This window comes from Xyrauchen texanus, chromosome 39 (assembly GCF_025860055.1).
Source record: "Xyrauchen texanus isolate HMW12.3.18 chromosome 39, RBS_HiC_50CHRs, whole genome shotgun sequence".
Lineage (NCBI taxonomy): Eukaryota > Metazoa > Chordata > Actinopteri > Cypriniformes > Catostomidae > Xyrauchen > Xyrauchen texanus.
The window spans coordinates 21680539-21700905 of NC_068314.1; the positions used below are offsets into that span (position 1 = coordinate 21680539).

At 43.5% G+C, this 20367-nt stretch overlaps 1 protein-coding gene across 1 annotated transcript in view; it reads right to left on the reverse strand.

Annotated features, from left to right (window-relative positions):
• Positions 1 to 20367, reverse strand: part of LOC127632848 (glutamate receptor ionotropic, NMDA 3B-like) — a 135096-nt gene that overhangs the window by 20770 nt on the left and 93959 nt on the right. Inside the window, exons 2-5 of the mRNA XM_052111654.1 lie at positions 18426 to 19054; positions 8587 to 9679; positions 7189 to 7334; positions 4658 to 4773 (exon numbers count right to left, since the gene is read on the reverse strand). Coding sequence (XP_051967614.1) covers positions 4658 to 4773; positions 7189 to 7334; positions 8587 to 9679; positions 18426 to 19054 — 1984 coding nt within the window. The remainder of the gene's footprint in view (positions 1 to 4657; positions 4774 to 7188; positions 7335 to 8586; positions 9680 to 18425; positions 19055 to 20367) is intronic.

Consider the following 20367-nt stretch of genomic DNA (forward strand, 5'->3'; position numbering starts at 1 on the left):
CTGACCCGATCAAGCATCTCTGCGGGTCTTCAGTTCGGGAAGAACACCAATCTGCGAACAAACGCCACTTTAGGGCGTAAAGGTGCCTGGTAGAGGGGGCTCTGGCTTGGTTGATTGTATTCACAACGGTTGCCGGTAAGCCGGCTAGCTCTTCCGCATCCCATCCAGGGACCAGAAGTGGAGGTTCCAGAGGTCTGGGCGTGGGTGCCAGAGCGTGCCCTGTCCCTGAGAGAGAGGAGGTCCTTTCTCAGGGGAATTCGCCAGGGAGGAGCTGTCGCGAGAAGACTGAGTTCCGAGAACGAAGTCCGAGTGGGCCAGTAGGGGGCCACTAGCGTGACTTGCTCCTCGTCCTCCCTGACCTTGCACAGCACCGGTGCAAGAAGGCTCACTGGGGGAAATGCGTAATTGCGCAGCCCCGAGGGCCAGCTGTGTGCCAGTGCGTCTGTCCCGAGGGGAGCCTCTGTTAGGGCGTACCAGAGAGGGCAGTGGGAGGTTTCCTGGGAGGCGAACAGGTCTACCTGGGCCTTGCCAAACCGTTCCCAAATCAGCTGGACCGACTGGGGGTGAAGCCTCCACTCCCCGCCGGGCAGGCGTTGTCGTGATAGCGCGTCCGCTACGATGTTGAGCTTGCCGGGATGTGAGTGGCACGCAGCGACTTGAGTCGCTGCTGGCTCCATAGGAGGAGACGGCGGGCGAGTTGTGACATGTGGCGGGAGCGTACGCCGCCTTGGCGATTTATGTACACCACCACCGTGGTGCTGTCCGATCTCATGAGGACGTGTTTGTCCCGAACTAACGGGAGGAACTTCCTGAGGGCAAGAAGGACGGTCAGCAACTCCAGGCAGTTGATGTGCCAATGCAGCGGGGCCCCTTTTCCACGGCCCGCTGCTGCGTGCCCGCTGCACACGGCACCCCACCCGGACCGGGAGGCATCGGTTGTGACCAGAACGCGTCGGGACACCTGCTGCAGGGGCACTCCTGCCCGTAAAAAGCAGAGGTCTGTCCAGGGTTGGAGTGTTTTGAGGCAGGCGGGCGTGATCCTTACCCGATGCGTGCCGTGGTGCCATGCTTGTCTCGGGACTCGAGTCTGGAGCCAGTGCTGGAGTGGTCTCATATGCATCAACCCCAGTGGCGCGACCGCCGCGGAGGACGGCATATGCCCCAGGAGCCTCTGGAAAAGTTTTAGAGGGACCACTGTGCCTGGCTTGAAGGAAGCGAGGCAGTCCAGCACCGACTGAGCACGCTCGCTCGTGAGACGTGCTGTCATTGAGACTGAGTCTAACTCCAACCCGAGAAAAGAGATGCTCTGAACCGGAATGAGCTTGCTCTTTTCCCAGTTGACCTGAAGCCCCAAGCGGCTGAGCTGCCGGAGCACCTGGTCTCTGTGTGTGCATAGTAACTCTCGAGAGTGTGCTAGGATGAGCCAGTCGTCGAGGTAGTTGAGAATGCGGATGCCGGCTACTCGCAGCGGGGCAAGGGCCGCCTCTGCGACCTTCGTGAAGACGCGAGGGGACAGAGACAGGCCGAAGGGGAGGACTTTGTACTGAAACGCCTGGCCGTCGAACGCGAACTGTAAGAAGGGTCGGTGTCGTGGCAGAATTGAGACGTGGAAGTACGCGTCCCTCAGGTCTACCGCTGCGAACCAATCTAGATGCTGAACGCCAGCCAGAATATTTCTCTGCGTGAGCATTTTGAACGGGAGTTTTAACAAGGCCCGATTGAAAACTCGCAGGTCCAGGATTGGTCGTAAGCCACCACCTTTCTTGGGTACAATGAAGTAAGGGCTGTAGAAACCCTTCCTCATTTCGGTTAGAGGGACGGGCTCTACCGCGCCCTTGGCTAAGAGGGTCGCGATTTCCGTGCACAGGGAACAGGCATGCTCGCCGTGTACTGCGGAAAAGTGGACGCCCCTGAAGGGGGGCGGGAGCCGGGCAAACTGAATTGCGTAACCGAGTCGAATGGTCTGGTGCAGCCAGCGTGATGCGCTGGGAAGCGAAAGCCACGCTTCCCAACTCTGCACTAGGGGCACCAAAGGGACGAGTATTTTGGACGTACCCCGGCGGGGCCTCGCAGCGGGGGCGGAACAGGTAATGCAGCTTCGGGCGGCTTTGTTGCGGCCTGAGGCTGAGGTGCTGAGAATATACTCAAAGCACTTACCTTGCTCCGCGCGCCCGGCAGGGGGCGGGTTCATGACTGAGGAGGAGGTCCGACGTCGGCGTCCTCTGGACTCGTCTGAACCGGCCGGCCGGGGGACAGTCGTGGGCAGGCGGAAGGCGGGATCGCCGCGTCCGGTGTACCGGGACTGTCGTAATCTGAAAGCACATTGCCGTGAGAACGGCATTTGCGGGCGAGGTGACCCAGAGGCAAAGGAAATAGCTCTTTTATTGAGAATGTGGGTACCACAGCCCCCATCAGGGGGTGTGGCAAATGAAAAAACAAAGGATTCTCCACCCGGCCCTCCACCGGGGGACAAAGCGGTCTTACCACCTCCGGAGCTAACGTCTTCGGCTCTGGGTCGGCTGTCTCAGGAACGCTTGGGAGCCTTCCGGGTCCTAGAGGGGGTTCGTGAGACAGGGGGCGTACGCCGCCTGCGGGGTGCTCGACGCTGGGGCTGAGAGCTGGGCCCGGGTTGGGGCGGAGCAGGAGCTGGTTTCCTCGCCACAGGGGGACGCCCTCGGCGAGCAGACAGGGTAGGGCCCGTAGCGGCAGGTGTGCGGCGGGGCATGATGTGAGAGATGGCCTCCGTCTGCTTCTTCACCGTGGAGAACTGTTGGGCGAAGTCCTCGACGGTGTCGCCGAAAAGGCCAATCTGGGAGACAGGTGCGTCCAGGAAGCGGTTCTTGTCAACCTCACGCATCTCGACCAGATTGAGCCAGAGATGGCGTTCCTGGACCACTAGGGTGGCCATCGCCTGTCCGAGTGCCTGTGCTGTGGCCTTCGTCGCTCTCAGGGCGAGGTCGGTCACTGAGCGCAGTTCCTGCAGCACATCAGGATCAGGTCCACCCCCGTGCATGCTTCTGAGTGCTTTGGCCTGGTGGACTTGCAGGAGGACCTTCACATGCAGGGCAGAGGCAGCGCGTCCAGCCGCACTGTAGGCCTTCGCGTTGAGCGAGGATGTTGTCCTACAGGGCTTGGATGGGAGTACGGGGCAGCCACGCCAGGAGGTAGGGCTACCGGGGCATAGATGGTACGCAACTGCCCTATCGGCCTGGGGAATCGGCCCGTATCCGTGGCGCTCTCCGCCGTCGAGGGTGGTGAGAGTGGAGCGGGTGGCACCTAGACGAGCGGAGAGCGGGGCTCTCCACGTAGACGTCAGCTCGTCATGCACCTCCGGGAAAACGGGACCGGGGATGCGTGGCGCTAACGGCACGCTGCCCCAGGAACCAGTCATCCAACCGTGAAGGCTGTGGGGAGGATGGAGGGTTCCAATCCAACCCCACGCTCACGGCGCCCGGAAAGCATGTCAGACATCTGAGCTGTCGGCCTCAGCCTGGGCCTGCTGGCCCGAGGCGGCAGTCCAGGGGAGTCCTCGGCATCAGACATCACACTCTCCGATGTGGCGGCGAGCTCATCTGCTTCGGGCTCGGGAGGATAGACAGCCAGGCCGTGAGGCGAGCCGCTATCGGCGCGAGCGTGGACGGGGACCAGCGAGCGTGTCGGGGAACGGGAGGTTCGCGGGGGGCTACCCGGCGAAACTGCACCCGCTGCCGCCCCCAAATGAAACTCTGTGGGGGCCATGACATCTGTTGCAGAGCACCCTGTTCTTGTATTATAATCTTTTCTATTTGCAAAAGTAATGTTTGGGAGTCTAAAATGTATTTTTCCTATTGACACACTAAAGCGGAAGATATAAATAACCATCTTAAGACAAATGGTTTTGTGAAACATCATAAGTGCCTAAAACCTTTGCACAATACTAATATATATATATATATATATATATATATATATATATATATATATATATATATATATATATATATATATATATATATATATGTATATAACTACACCATTATGTTACTTCATTTAAGACCATTCAAAAATATAGTAGTAGTATTCTGAAATTATGAATAATTTAGCTAGCAAAATTGCAAAGATTTCAATATAGTATATGCTTTTCGGCTATTGTAGATGTCCTTAAAGGTATAGTTCACCCAAAAATGAAATTCTCTCATAATTTACTCACCCTTATGCCATCCTAGATGTGTATGAATTTATTTCTTCAGCATTTAGCCAATGGGTTATGAATAAACAACACCGATACAAAACTATCCTTTGGGGGTTTTATTCTGACAGATGTTTGTTTTTTGTTTTTTTAAAGAAAAAAAAAACTGCAGTCAATGGCCCCATAGACTGCAGTTTTTTTTCTTTAAAAAAGTAATGGCATAAGTACAGAACTAGTATTAGACTGGTCTTGTGATCTCAACATGGACATGTGATCTCAACATGGTCATGTGATCTCAACATGGTGGCCCCACTGAGGAGAGTATGACTGATATGACTGCAGTCTTCACCTCTTGTGAGTGTAAATCATTTTAAACGTGTCACATTTACTAATAATTCTGTTATGTGTAAAGCTTTTAAATAACTTAGTGTTTTAAATTTAAACTGAGCTGCACAATATATTTATATGTTATATATCATATTTGCTTACCTTCAATAGCAAAGGGTTTGCCAACTGTTAGCAGCTTGCAGTCAGTATCAATGGACACCTCATAGTCCAACAGGGCTTTGTCCATGATAAAAGCATCAAGTTGAGGCGGATCTGTCCTTCACAACATAAAAAGAGAGTGGGCTACAAAACTACACACACAGGCATGCACAAACACCACATTTCGTCTCATTAAACATGCACAGTATGATTTTCATAAGTCAAATTGCGCATCTTATTCGGGTGCAAATGGAACACAAACATCATTTGTCTGAGCTAAATGTTCATAAACTGCAGCGGCAACCATACATTTGTGGCTACACTAAATCAGATGCATGCTGATAGGAGCCCAAAAGGGACTTTTAATTAATAGTGAAGCCTTAAGGGCATCGGCCCAACCTTGCTTAATTTACAGATAATAAAAAATGTAATTTATCAAAAAGGAAATTTGTATTATACAAATTCAGCAGCACATCTTGTGGTTAGTAAGAATATTTGTTTGTGTTTTTACACATGTTCTAATCATCTATTTTACACACATATTTTGTATGATTGTACCATCAGTAGCCCATTTATGTAGCTTATTTTAAAATGAAACTGTGTAGGTCAAACATGGCTACAATCTAAAAAAGTGAATCCATAGGTTTCTTAGAGAGCGAGCTATGAGCAGAAATTAAAAACCCTGAGTGGAGTTGGAGCGGAGTGGTTACGGAATGCTTTGAGCAGGGAGGGGATATTGCTGTTCCTTCAATCCACTCACACACTCTGATCACTAGGGAGAACTCTTACTGAACTTTCTTTAGATGCAGCATACACATTGGCATTGTCATAAACATGGTACAATTCTGCTTGAATTATTTATCAATACGTACCAATCAATGTTCCATGTGTTATAAATGGAAAACATGAAAGCATGAGTTTGCTTTGGTGCTTTAGTGTTGTATATGTGGTCACTGATACCTTTGATCGTCTTCTTAAAATTAAAAAGGAATAGGAACTGTTTTCACTCTATTTAATACTTCACAGATCTTAGACTCTTTTGAAGATGTTCGTCTTTTTAAAGTTTTTCTTCCAATTACATTTTTTAATTATATATCCAAAAATATAAAAGAGGAGGAACTTGCTATGATTACTTGCAATGATTTCAGGCCTAATTTTAGCATCTGTCATACAGAATCAACCCCAACTATTGAAGTGAAACGGATCTCTGGTGTGAATACAAGTAAGGTCAGATGTCTGAAAGAGATATTATAATGTTTGAAATATATAGAATATTTAATAATATATATTTATTTTTGACACCTGTAGTATAGTCAACCACCCCGGTGAGAGGTCAATTATACTATATACAACAAGAATTCAAGAGACTCTTTTAATCCAACTCCTTTCTTTCTGCCCTTTTTCTCTCCCTTTTTGATGTAGACCAGAATAAATATATAAATAATTAAACAAAAACACACACTTCACAACTTGGTATGTGTGTGACAGACTGCGGTACTGCAGCTGGCAGGAAACAACAAACCGCTTGCCTGCCGGGCAGCTCTGAGAATGAATCTCAGGCCGCAGAATACAATTTACTGAGAGAAAAAATGACAGCGTCATTCAAAAATGTAGGTCATGTGGCCAAGGTATTAACACCTGTAGTATAGTCAACCAAACTCGGTCCAAAATCGCTCAGTTACCACTTGGTCAAAAGCATTATCGTGTATGTCAACAGCCCAAAATGCAATGTCAACAAGGTTTTGTCTATAAAAACTCTGCCAGTACAGTAAGACAAAATACATGTTAAAAATACTTTCTAAATATAAACCTAAATATCTTATGCAGTGTTGTTTCTAAAATAAGATAAATCAAACTGATCTTGTTTTAAAGATTTTTACAGGAAAACAATGCAAAAATTATAATCAAGAATAATATTTTTGCCCTAATATCAAAGGTCTTACTAGAAAATGTAATTATAAAAAATGATGATCCAACGTGAACTTTCTTGATACAAAAATATGAATGTGTCTGGTAACGTGCATGTTAAATGGCTAGAAATAGCATTTTAGCTTAGCGTAAAGCTGACAATTTATACAAGGTTTTTTCTATTTCTTCTGCTCTAAACTTACTTCAAACTTAATTCTCTGTCTGCTCTTATGAATGTATCACATCATAAGAGTTTCACCACTTTTCAAACGCACTTTGGATCGCATCATTTATATGTATAAATGATTTCCATCTGAAAGGACTAAATATTACACGAAACAAATGACAATAAAATGCAAAGTAATCTCTTCAGTAATAAAAATACTATTTGAATATAACTGTATTCTAATTACCATTTATTTAAATTGTAACTGTAGTGGAATACAGTTACTTATATTTTGTATTTTAAATACGTAATCCTGTTACATGTATTCCGTTACCAAACAATGTTCCATGTGTTATAAATTTCAAGCTGTGCTAATAGTGTTTGTTAGTAGAACTATGATTGAGGCACTTGCTACCATCTTCTAGTTGGGTGCCTTCTGTTGGCTGAATTGATCTCTTACTTGAGAGTGGCAACACCATCGGGCGTGGTGGGCTCATTGAATTTCCGCATATACTCGTGCATCTCTGGAAAACTCTTTTTCATGTAATCCTCTGCACTGCTCTCCCGAACTGTGCCGAAACGGAATCCCTGAGATGGGTGATGGAGCTGTGGGCCCAGGGCAGAAAGTTTTATGAAAACCATTGATTATTAAAGTAAAATCCTAAATGATCTAGAATAAAACACAAGATAACTGCCGTTAATTATGTATACAGAGCTGTCTCTTAAAGGTGTAATATCATTAGAAATCTAAATTTCCCAGATCTTTTGAAATGTTACTATTATATACCAGTATTGTAACTACAGATGTCAAAAGAACCAGTACTTCGTAACTAACTCGATATTAAAATAATCTAAATATTTTATTGTTTGACTGACACACGGCTGCTGTCAAAAGCTCACACTTATTAGGGTGCATGCTCTGTTACCCCTTTTAGACCGTAATGCTACTGATTGTCTTGTAAGAGTCAAAAACCATCAGAATCATGGTTCAAAATGCCCATAAAATGCCATATTATACACAGTCAAGTGATTGCAAGGTGGAACAAAATTAATCAGGCATGTTTCAAAATATTGTACATGAGCATTAGACATTGCAGTGGCTGTTCATTTTGTTGTTACAGTACTATTAATCAAATAAAAATATTGAAAAGAAAAACCACTCAATGTTCTTAATTTATTTTAGTTTTTTATTACTGTTCTTAGTTTATTCTATACTGTTTCTGTATTACTAGAACGGTTTACCTGGGTAATTACTTAAAGAGACTTGAAGTAATGCTCACATAATTGAGAAATATTTTAAGAAAACATGACATTGTTTTAATATATTATTTGCAATAATATTTACATTTTTAAATAGGCAAAATGAGTATGTTGCATAGCATATTACCTATTTTTGCTCTGATTTCGAAATTAGTATCGGGAATTGTGAAATTGTTTGTGAAATAAGAAAACTCACTGATATTCAAAGTAGGGATGTGCACAGATTTGTTTCCACAAATTTGGTGAAGCATTCAACATGCCAATATTCGAATATCAAAATCATTTTTCAGTTATTCTACTCATGCAATAGATGTCTTCAACCTGATTCAACCTGATTTTGTTCCAGGTCTGGGTCAGTTTTTCAAGTATAGGACAAGTTAGGGGCCCTAAACTTTCTTCATTTGAAGATCTATGTATTGTGCTATTTATTAGAGGATTTTATTCCCTGCTATTTTGAGTAGTGTTTGAATCATGTCCATTGCAATAAACTTTATTTATTCCAGAGTCCTGACAAATAATTAAACAATCATTTGTGAACCCCTGTGTTTAACTGAATACTACAAATGGTTACCATGCACATGCATAATTCAAAGGTCACCTTGGCATCATGTATTCCAGAGAGCTCCTCGAAGGTCTTTTCCCCAACCATGACTGCAGCCAGGTTTGCTGTGTAACTGGACAAAACCAGCAAACAAAAAATGGCCCACAGGTTCATCAGGAAACGTCCAGTCCAGCACTTGGGTGTCTTACTGGAGACTGTGCGACCAAAGAGGATGGCATAGCAGAGGTTGAGGGCTGATGAGTAAGAGAACACCTTCACACGGTTACGTCCATGTGGTGTCATGCCAAAGGGACTCTTCCATTCATATAGTGTGAGGAAGAATGCTGTAATGTGCAATGCCACAAAGATGCCTATCCACATGGACCAATGCAAAGGCCACATGAAGGCTCCGATGGGTGCGGCCGTGTCTTTACTCCGCACCAGAATTCCCAAACTCGTGGAAAAGAATGGGCTGGTGAAGTCTATCACTTTACTGCGAGCTGAGTTGATGCTGAAGCTGGTAACAGCCATATCAGCCACCCCACCCAGTAGGTCTCCAATCAACCCTGTCCACTGGCCACCCTTAAGTGCCCCGTATTTCCCGTCCCCTACTATGTACAGGTCAAACTTGAAGTTCATATCTTCTGCCAGTTTTTCCAGAAGATCAATACAGTATCCATAGCAACACTTGCTGTAATCCGGTGGCAAGAAACTGTTGTTCCCTTGTGCCCGCTCTGAATATAAGTGGTCCAGGGTTTCTGAGTTATTTGTTCCTGCATCCAGACAGTATTGTCCAGCGGGGCAATTCCCATCCTCATCTACTTCACGAGTGAACACAAAGGGGTGCTCTACCAGTGTGACCACACGTAGACGGCTTCCCGACACTGGAAATCCTGCCCACCATCGCCGTCCTTCCCTGCCTATTTGGCCCTCTGTGCGGTGAAGGGGGGATGAGCCCTGCCACAATCCCTGATCCTCTACATCCAACTTACCACCTTCCCAGCTGCCCACTGTCACCCAGGTGGGCTGACCAACAGCGTCACGGCGCAGGCTCCAAATGTGGAATCTCTGAGATGTGAGTACACGAGAGAGGTTATGTTGAACCATGACAGGACCCGTCAGCCCTACAAAGGATGTATTAGAGAGGAACCTGAGGGTGAGAGAAGACATGAGTCAGCATTAAAAGGTCTGGTCAAAACTGCAGCTTATTCTGGCCAATAACCACCCACTTAGACAGGAAGAGGCTATTTAAACGACAAGAAACTATGCAGAATATAAAATTCAGCTTGTGAACGTTATGTTTAGTTCCATAAACAAAACTCTGAGGGGTGAATTCACTAAACAGTTGCACCACTAAACCAGTGCAGACGGTGCATGCAAAACAAGCGACACTTTTACCAGGTGAAATCCATTCTTGTTGAATTCCAACCTATAAATCTTTCGAAGATTTGATTCCACTAACTTGGCAAACAATGGCATATCAATGTATTACATCAATGTACCAACCCTGTACCTTATAAAACTGACTTTGCACACACACACAATAATTGCAACCTGCAATTGTTCTCTTTTTCTACTTGATCTAACACATAAAAAATACTTTCATTGGTGTAACCTAATTTGTCCAGTTTATTTAATCAGATTAAAAAACATTTTTGACTTGAATAAACCAAGTTAATGTAGATGTTACCACATGAAACACATGTTTTAGGCAGTGGTGAATTCTCAGGGCCAGAAAATCCTTCTATGCTGGCCTAACATGCCAAATAAATAAATACATATTTTTCATCCTTTCATACTCAAGTCACCTTTTTGCCTATGTATTTTTAATCACTTCCACTCTTAATTAATCTACAAACAAATAGAGAATAACAAAAAGTTTAAACAGGAAAGGAGGACTGATTTTCACCTCAAGCAAATTGATAAGTGCTTTTTGCATTGTTATAGCAACATCAGCAGTTTTCTAAATGTAAATTAGGCTGCTTGAGGATTCAGCGTCGGATCAAGTTTTGAAAAGTAGTGCTGCGTTCCATTCAACTCGGGAAGTCAGATTTTACAACTTCCTACTAGGGAAAGTGCAATGGAATGCATCTTGAAGTCAGAATTGCAACTTGTAGGCTTGTGCAGAAATTCTCATCTCTGAGCATGCTGGGGCATGATGTCCTGTAGCACAAATGCTGGCGCTGCAGCATTGTTTATCAGTTTGGTTGCTAGGAGACATATTTAATAAGAGTCAAACCCATGCTAAGCTAACGGGAGCATTGCAGTTTTGTTTCCTAAACGTCATCTTCCGAATATCGGGGAATGGAATGCATTTATGGTCAGAGATATCTACTAGGAATATCCCACATCCAACTTGAATGGAATGCAGAATAACCATGTACCCTGACGAAACTAAACTTATTGCAAGCAAAATTTAAATCGCAAATATTATTAGATAGTATAGGTAGTATAGACCTCCTTGGTAGATTCATATGAAAAATTATGATTTTTAAATGTCGTTTCGAGAGAGGTTGACAGTTTAAAACAGTTAAAATTAGGCTTACTTGAGCATTAAGTGTCGTTTCAAGTTCTGGCTTTCGTGAGTGGACATGTTTTTAAAATGTAAATTTGTATTACTAGTTAGCTGCGACATAATGTATGATGCCCAAAGGCATAGGGTGTCTATTCATTGTGAAACTGTGTTTTCTTAATGGCATGAATCACACTGAAGGCCTAGACTTTAAATGCACGGCCCGCCACTGGTTTTAGTTTACCTGACAAAAATTTTTTTACAGCGAGATGGACTGAGAAACACCTGTGTACTCTTAACTCTTAACTGCTTAAAGTCAGCCAAACAGATGAGAGCTTACCAAATTGAGATGTGCTTTCGAGTTTTTTGTGCAGTATGCATCAGATGGTCAGTGAATGGACTGTGGTGCGGTCTATGGGCACACCGTCTGAGGCTGAGACAAAACTACTCAAGGGGAAGACAAAGAATCATGTTCACAAGTCTTGTACTCTATTAGACATGTGGGAGTCAGTAACAGGATTGGCCACAGGTTAAGCCAGCTTTATCCCCCGGCAATAAAGCAGACAGAAATATAATTGCCGCATGGGGGGCCTTAGATAGGGATTGCCTAACTGGATGACTGACACAGTCTGGCTCTTGTCACACCATAAACTACAGATGTTGCTTTCACAAAGCAATATATTTGATTATGAAACCCCCTCCCACTCTACAGAATTAGACCTACTCAATCGTCAAGGCTGTAGTTATGGAGAGAACCTTGGGTTACTTAAGGAAATGCTCTGACGTTGAGCTTGAAGATGAATGTTTGCTGTCATAAATAAAAGATGTGACATTTGACTAATGCTTGAGGTGGTTAATGAAACACTGACAGGAAAAGCATAAAATGTAATTTGGCTTTAAACTTTTTTCCATTGGTCACAGAATCCAAAATGGCCCACCAGTAACTAATGATGAGAGTATGGTCTGTGTGACATCAAATTTACAGTTTGTGTTTCAGCTTAATATGAATTACAGGCTGCTATGTACTTAAAAGTTCTCTTTGATTCTGGCTCCGCTTTATGATCGTTCAAATATTGAGGAGATATAGCAATAAGTGAGAGAGATGAGAGGATGGAGAAAGAGAGGAAAGGACTAAAATAGAGAGGGGAGACTAGAATGATTGTAGGATGAAATTCCCACATTGAGCTCTGAATCTGTACAGGTAGTGGTTGACTGAAATGGGTTCTGATGATATCTTGAGAGCAATATGATGTGACTTTACAGAGGCCCCAAAGAGTATTTGGACAATGCACAAAAAAAAACTTTTATTGCATTAGAAAACAAAATATCAAAACATCACCAAACTCCTTCAGGAAAGACAAATGCAAATGTATACAAATGCATGTATACAAATGACATATAACAAAAGAAAAATTAGGAAGTTTTGTGGTATTGTAATGCCCCCAAAATTAGCTATGGAGCTATGAATGACGTTCCTGCAGCTCTACCCTCACAATCGTCCAGCATTATCAAGCTTGGTTTGAGTCTGGTTGGCAGATTTTCAGCCTCATCCTGTTTTGTGATGAGGCAAAGGCTCCCCACGCAACACACAGCCACATTTCACTTCTGTTTGCTCTGAGAGAAATATTGGTGTGTAGCAGAGTGCTGGCATGATCCGCACAAAAAGACGGTGGCTGCATGGCGGGCGGGTGCCAGCTCTTTTGATAAGAGTGATCCCTCCTCAGGGAAAGGCAGCTGAGGGGAAGTCATAAATAAAGCTTAAAGCTTTAAAACATGTCTGCATTCCAGCTGAGTATTTGGGCAAACAGTAATTTTATGCAGTGTGAGAAAGTGGCCATACCCTTGTCCTTAAGCATGTCACTAGCTGTCTGGGGCATCTCTTACAGATGTTAGGATGTCTACTGATGATAAGTATAAACATCAAAGCAATTTAGGGATGAATTCACTAAACAGTTGCACCACTATTGTGTGTATTATTTCAGTACAAAACCTGTGACTTATTCACTAACCACCATATGAAACAGATGCTAAAAGTGCTCTACCATGAATCAATTAAGTCATAATAATTTTTTTTTTCAGTGCAAGTATGCCTCTTTAGGCTCATTATAGATTGTGCCTTATTCACAAAACTTGCTTGCCGAAATTAACGCTGCATTTTTACTGTCTGTTAAATTGTTGGAGCAATGCTTATCTGTATTTCGAATCATGGTAGTTGGCTGTATGCTCCACAACATGGGTAATTGTGCTGTGCAAATTATAACCCCAATTCAAAAAAAGTTGGACAAGTTGTGCAAAATGGCAATAAAAAACAAAATTTGTCAATTCTATTCACCCTGTGCTATATTGAAAGCACTACAACAACACATTATTTTAAGTTTTACATTGTGAATTTAAGAAAATATACACTCATTTCAAATCACATAATTGCAACTCAATCCAAAAGAGTTGGGACAGTCGAGTGTTTACAACTGTGTAAAAACTGTAACACAGTTTCTTCTAATAACACTTATTAAATGTTTGGACATTGAAGACTCAGTAAAAAAAAAGAGCTCCGTAAAATTCAGCATAAACATTCTCACATGAATCATATGCTCTCCCATTGAACGCTGTGTGGTCCCACACCTGAGGATTCAGCCCATTCATATCACAAATCCCCATGGTAGCACGTATCCTGACATTGCCTTGCATATGTTCCAGACGCCTTAGTTTTCCACACAACCTATTCTGTCTTCCAACATCCATCCCTGTACCCCACTATCCATGGCCTACGGGAGTGGATTACAACGCGAGGCTGCCTCTGCTGGAGAACTCCGCCCCAAACCCATTCCCTCCTCAGCTTTACCACTCTTCCTTCTATCTCCCCCACTCTGGAGCCGTTCTTTGCACGAGGCTGCCTCAGCAAGTGAATCCAGTTTCGAATCCTTTCTCAGCCAATCAGAATGTCCACCAGAAACTTCTTTGGCAAAAAATGCCTCATCATAGACCTCTCAGCCCCTCACGGCGGGCCTCATCCAAGCATCAATAGCTTGATCTCAATCAACGAATACTCTCTACACTATCACAACATCGACCAAGCTATACAAATGTTTAAAAATTTGGGCTGGGAATTTCTCACTTCAGCATTTAAAATCATGCCCCTGGACCCAGATTTCTGGCACCTCTTCAGTGTCCGTTGGAACAATAAATTCTGCCTCACCTTCGGCTGCAAAAGCAGCCCAAAAATATATAACATGCTATCAGAAGCAATTCACTCTGTGCCTTACCTCATCAACCTATTTGACGATTTTCTTGTGGTTTTGCCCCACAACTCTCCTCCGGCTCTCCATCTTACCAAAGTTATGCAAGTATTCTCTGATCTAGGAATTCCTGTTGCACAAGAAAAGACCGCCAGCCCATCAAACTCCATCGAATTGCTAGAGATTCAGAGTTCTGGCCCCAGAAGCGAACCCTACACCAACCCCAGTCCCTCCCTGTTCAGAACTGAAATTTCTATAAAACACTCTCTCAGACTCCTCCACCAAGCTTCCTTAGATTCTATCCTTCATACTGTTTCCACTCAAACTCTTCAAATCAACTGGACAGCCTGGAAATGCTTTAAAAATGTTCACCATTTCTACAACCTACCATTCCCAGACTTTTCCTTTCTCTCCACATCCTCCTTCACCTCACACCTCAATCAATCATAAAACCTCCATTCAGGAACCATCAAAGAATACCTAAGCAACATCCATTTCTTTTACAAATAAATTTTTGGCCAAAATTTCTCCACAATAACCATTCCCAGATCTAACTTCTCCTTAAAGGTATCCACAAATCCCAACCCACCAGAACCAACACCAGGCTCCCCCTTACCATCGGCCTGCTAATCAGATGCCTAAAAACTCTACGACAGGGCATTTCCCCAAATACCACAGAAACACTAGATACAATGTTCAACCTTGCGTTGTTCGGCTTCCTTCGCTGTACAGAAATCACTTACCACAACTAAATTCGACCCCAGAATCCACTCCACCATTTCGGACCTTCATACATAGAGAAAATCAGATAATTTATGAAACAAAGCAAAACAGATCAGACCAAAAAAGGGAATCCAATTTTCATTTTCAATCTGCCAACTCCTATCCAGCCCTTCCAATCGCTAGCACACTATCTCCATGACAGAAAATCCCTTACCAGAACCCATTTCTGTCCACTTTTCGTAGACAACATAAACTATGCAGTCTCTTAATTCTGGTTCCAAAATCACCTCAAATCCATCCTGATCAAATCCAGCATCCCTGAAAAATTATACTCAAGCCATTCTTTCCGCATTGGTCCACAACCACAGCAGCCCAAAAAGGGCTGCCCGAGCAACAAATACGTCTTCTAGGCCGTTGGTCATCTGCTGCTTACCTCAACTATATCTGTACTAACCATCTCCATATCAGAAACACTCAAAAAGCCCTCAACAGCTAACCTTGAGATTTTTCATGACCAGGGCTGGGGGAGGACACTTTCTTATTCCTGTTAACCAGGCTGGCCCCGCCGTTTGGATGCCAAGAGGGTCTCTCCGGCCAGTCCGGTTGCCCCCATCTCTAAATGCAAGTCAGGCCTACCAATACACGCAAGGGCAATCCAGTACGAATCGTAGCAGGTTATTCTCCCATTTGACAGCGTACAAGCTAACTTATGTTTATTCGTATAGTGGGCTCCCTATTTGAAATGCTTGGAGGGCCCCTCCATTATGTATGTAGGGGGAGCCAGGTGCCCATTTCAGACCCCTAAAACACAATCTATTCTAGGGCTCTCCCATTCTTATCTTGGCATTGCCTGTTCACGACTGGGTTGACTCCCCCAACTAATGGTGTGAGTGCCCTTCCCGTTCAAATGCTGGTTGGGCTTACTTGATTGAGTGGTTAATTTAACGTTCGCCGCAAGAGTCCATCCAACAAACCAAGCCAGGATGGAGACTTAAGGACGGCCTGGGCAGTCAGGATTCCTGCCCTTCCCTGGGGTGCCCCCCATGTCATCCTGCGCACAACAGCTCTATGTGAGCTTATTTGTATGTGGCCAATACTGCCACTGTCCTTCAGTGTTTCAACTGCATTTCCTCTCCAGTCTCTCCCTATCTGCTGAGAGTGCCATTGGGGTTTGAACGCTGGTCGGGCTTGCACGCTTGAGTGGTCGGCGAGTCTCCCACTGGGCTCGCGTCATTCGCTGCATAAGCCCATCCAACAAACCAAGCCAGGAGGGAGACATAAGGTTGGCCTGGGCGGACAGGATTCTCGCCTCCATCCAGGGCGACCCTGCCCTTCCAGCGGGGTGCCCCCCGTGTTAGGGTGTAACGATCCCTCCTGCCCATAACAAGCTCTCTTTTGTGGCTGATACCACCACTGTCCCTTCAGTGTTTCAACTTGCATGCCTTCACCTATCAGATATCTCCCAGTTTCCTATCCCCTGACATTGACCCTTGCGCGATTCTATATTCTTTGGCACACCTGCCCATCACTCAGAGGATAGGCAAGCACCCCCCCCCCCCCACCCCCCACAATCTTGTACAACAATTTCGGAAAAAATATCCAAAAGCAATGCTGTTGATTAGATAAAACATCTTGTCTTTATCTTGTCTTTATACTGATTTTGTTTAAATACAAGTCAGTGTACATTTACATTTCATTCATTTTTGTTTATAATGGCATTTTGTAATTGAGGTTGGAAGAGCAGCACTGATTTTCTGGGCGTGGTTGTGCTATGAACTAATTTGCAATATTCATATAGTGAATCAGGTGATAAAACAAATGCAGATAAACTGTGATAAACAGATAAACAATGCTGTGCATGCAAATAAACTTCCCTTTTGTCTCTCACAATATATGACATCTAATATATTAAATCTTTTATGTTTTTTTATTCCTATTTAGCATTTATTGCTGAATTTTTTATCTGATTTATGTCATTCTGATCCATTCAGACAAAGAGTAGTGTTAGGAATTCAGCACACAAACAGATACCTGCACACCCTGTTCTGAGCATCAGAATACATGGCTAAACATGGTTAATGGGAGCATATTGTTTAAAAAATATATAATTCACTTATTCAGCTTGGGGTAGATGATGCTCTCATGGAAGGAACTGACCAACTACAGCTTTCGAGTAGCATCCCCTCCTGCAGCATTACCCTTCGAGAAGCACCGGAGCACCAAAGTGCCATTTCCTCAGATGAGTAAGAGGTCTGATAAAAGTCCACTCCATGTATTGTGCTATAAGTTCATCAAAAGAATAATACTCTATTGCTACCGAATTTCCGTCATTGTATTCCACTAGTGTAGACAGATTTATTACTTAAAAATCTGTTGCGCCGCTTTCAGAAATATTAATTAAATTAATCTTTTATAGAATATTGACATAAATTGAAGGAGCTGTCTGGTTTAGACAAAGCCAGTTTGGTTTGGTTGAAACTAATAAGGCATTAGACTAATCTCTTTCAGCAATATACCTTAGGCTACCACAGTACAAAAGCGGCTGTACATCTTTGATGTATAGGGAGTGCCCTATACACATATTACCCAGTCTGAGTAGGGCACCAACTCCCTAGGGGGGCACCATCATACCCTGGGGTCACCAGAAAACCCACTGGCTGCCCTTACTTGCATGTTATATGTCATTCAAGGACCCTGTAGCATTCATGGAACACAGTCGATCTCCTCGAGTCCTCGCGCTCACACTTTCTCACTGCGCCTTCGAATCCGCCCCTGTCCCTGCTAAGGTCATTGCATGTCACTGATGCTGGTCGGTGCTGATTTGGGCAAAGCAAAGCTTGTAAAGACAATAATGGTCTTTCTGACGAAGCTTGTTTTGGTTGCTGGTTAAGCTAGTTAAAGGAATAGTTCACTCAAAAAAGAAAATTCTGTCATAATTTACTGTTTTAAATACTTTGCCCTAATGCTGTTTCAAACCTATGGCATTTTTTCATATACAGAACAACAAAATATCTGTACAAAAGTCTTTTTTAAAACAATGCCAGTTACTAGGGACTCACTTTAAAAGGTTAAAAATAACCCAAAGGTATCATAAAAGTAGTCCATGAACTTGTGCGTCATATTCCAAGTCTTCAGAAGAAATACAAATTTTAAGTCAAATTAAAGGAATATTTTCATGTTCATGCCTTGCTGATTCATGCGAGAACTTGCATTGTTTAGTGCTAAAAATAATAGAAAGTCATATGGGTTTGTTCTGGCAAGAGGATATATTGAATATATAATGACAGAATTTTCATTTTTAGATTAACTATTCCATTAAGAAGCTTGATAAGAACTTGAGTATACCAGCAAACCAACATATGATGGGCTCTGTTTAGTAGGGTACGTACTGAACTGATTGATAGTCCAAAAGAATATGTATTTACCTGGCAATATACTGTCCCGACGAGGGCAGCTCATGTTTGTTGGGTTTGTCAAAACAGTTTACCATGTTTTGGATAAGGGCTAGATCAGGCCGTACAACTGTTGCTGCAGTAACAGCTTGGTTAATGAGCTGCAGAGCATCGCGAATATAAAAGTCGAGTGGTTTGCGGGCGACCTCTCCATAGGCCAGCAGTCCTAAAGGCAGACCAATTGAATGAAGGGCATCTGGGCTAAGGGGATATCCCATTATCCAATGTACAGTGGGCAATGTTAGCCTCAGGTCATGCGCACTGCGTAGAACTGAGGAGGCACACTCCGGGTCGGCCCCAAAAAGTAGGACTGAGGCAGGCGGAGGATGGTCCTGATTAAAGTGCTCAGAGAGGAAGTCCGAAATATTAGCCATGTTAGGTGTGCTGTGGGAGAGGTTTAGGGCTGCTCGCAGGTGCCAGTGTGAGGGTCCCCAGGTAGAGTGGCCTTGGAGTTCCAGTAGATCTAGAAGACCAGCATCCTCCCAACCTTGGCAAAGCACCGCCATGCTCTCCTCCCAGCCACTGCGCTGCAGAATGGCTATTAGCAGCTCCACCAGGCCCAATGGAGGGATACGGGTTGTCATCTGCAAGTGGAAGCGATTCTGAAGAAGACAGAAGGAGAAAATTGTCACCAACTTGACCTTACTGTACAAATGAAGAGAGAGGTGGATGTTTCACAAATAGTTTATTAAAGGGGTCATGACATGGGTTTTTTTATTGTATTATTATGTTCCCTTAGATGCAATTATAGTATTAATATATTTTTTTTTAAGAAAAACTTTTAAAATCTAGTGATTTATGACCTTTTCCCACCCTGTTTCTCATCCTCTGATTCAAACAGTCTGTTTTGGGGGCGTTTTCCATTTAAGACTTCAGTGTTAACGCCCACTGTTATGATTGGCTAACGTCAGTGCCTATGTATCAATTATTGACGCTCCCAGCCAGAACAATATGCAAGTAAACTAAGTAAAAACACTGTGATTATTCATAATGAATGAAATTGCGCTTTAAAAAGTAGTTTAAAGTTTAAAATAGATTACTTACAGTTTGCGTCGTCGTTGTTCCCAGAATAGTCGGCACGGACTTATCTTTGAGCAACAGTTTTCTGGCAAAGCCAGCATCATATTGAGATTTGTTCTCAAAACAGTCATCCTTAAAATGTACAGAACAAACGCTTAAGTTAACACTGCCGTGACTGGGACATCCGCAAAAAATAAACTGCATCCATTTTTCCCTGACGTCTGGATCTTTCGGCAGCTTATTCAGAGGTTTTGTTTGACCACAGCCAGGAACAGCACATCTGTGTGGCATCGTAATTTTCCTGTGCACAAGTAGTCTCTGTCAGAGCTCGCTGTCCATCGACTGAACATTTGTGAGGCGCACGGCGATACTGAAATGAGCGTAGTTGTCTTGCGCTTAAAGCGTAGTTATCTTGTGCTGGAGGCGGTCATATGCAAACGCTGGTACGTCACTTCTAACCGTCACGTCACTTCTAACCATGAATCCAGAACGAGCTGTATTTTGAGCTTGATTAAATAAATGATTCGTTTAGAATGGGGAGGACGTCTTAAAATATTAAACTTGCAGGACGTTTTAATGATACAAAGACCTCTTATATACCAAAAGATCAAGGCAAATTTGGTTTCTCATGTCATGACCCCTTTAACAATTTATGTACTGAGTATTTTTCTCTTGTTTACCAGTAAAAATATCTAAACATCCTTAAAACAAGACGGCAATGGCATAATATATATTTTGCTTTGCATTTAGAGAAATCTAACAAAATTATTGTATTTTTTATTTAGACCCTATTTGCCAAAGGGGTAAGAAAAACTTGATTTAAAGGGAAAACAAGTTTATTTCTAATTGTTTTCTTGTTTTAAGCAAAACATTTTGTTAGATTTCTCTGAAAAAA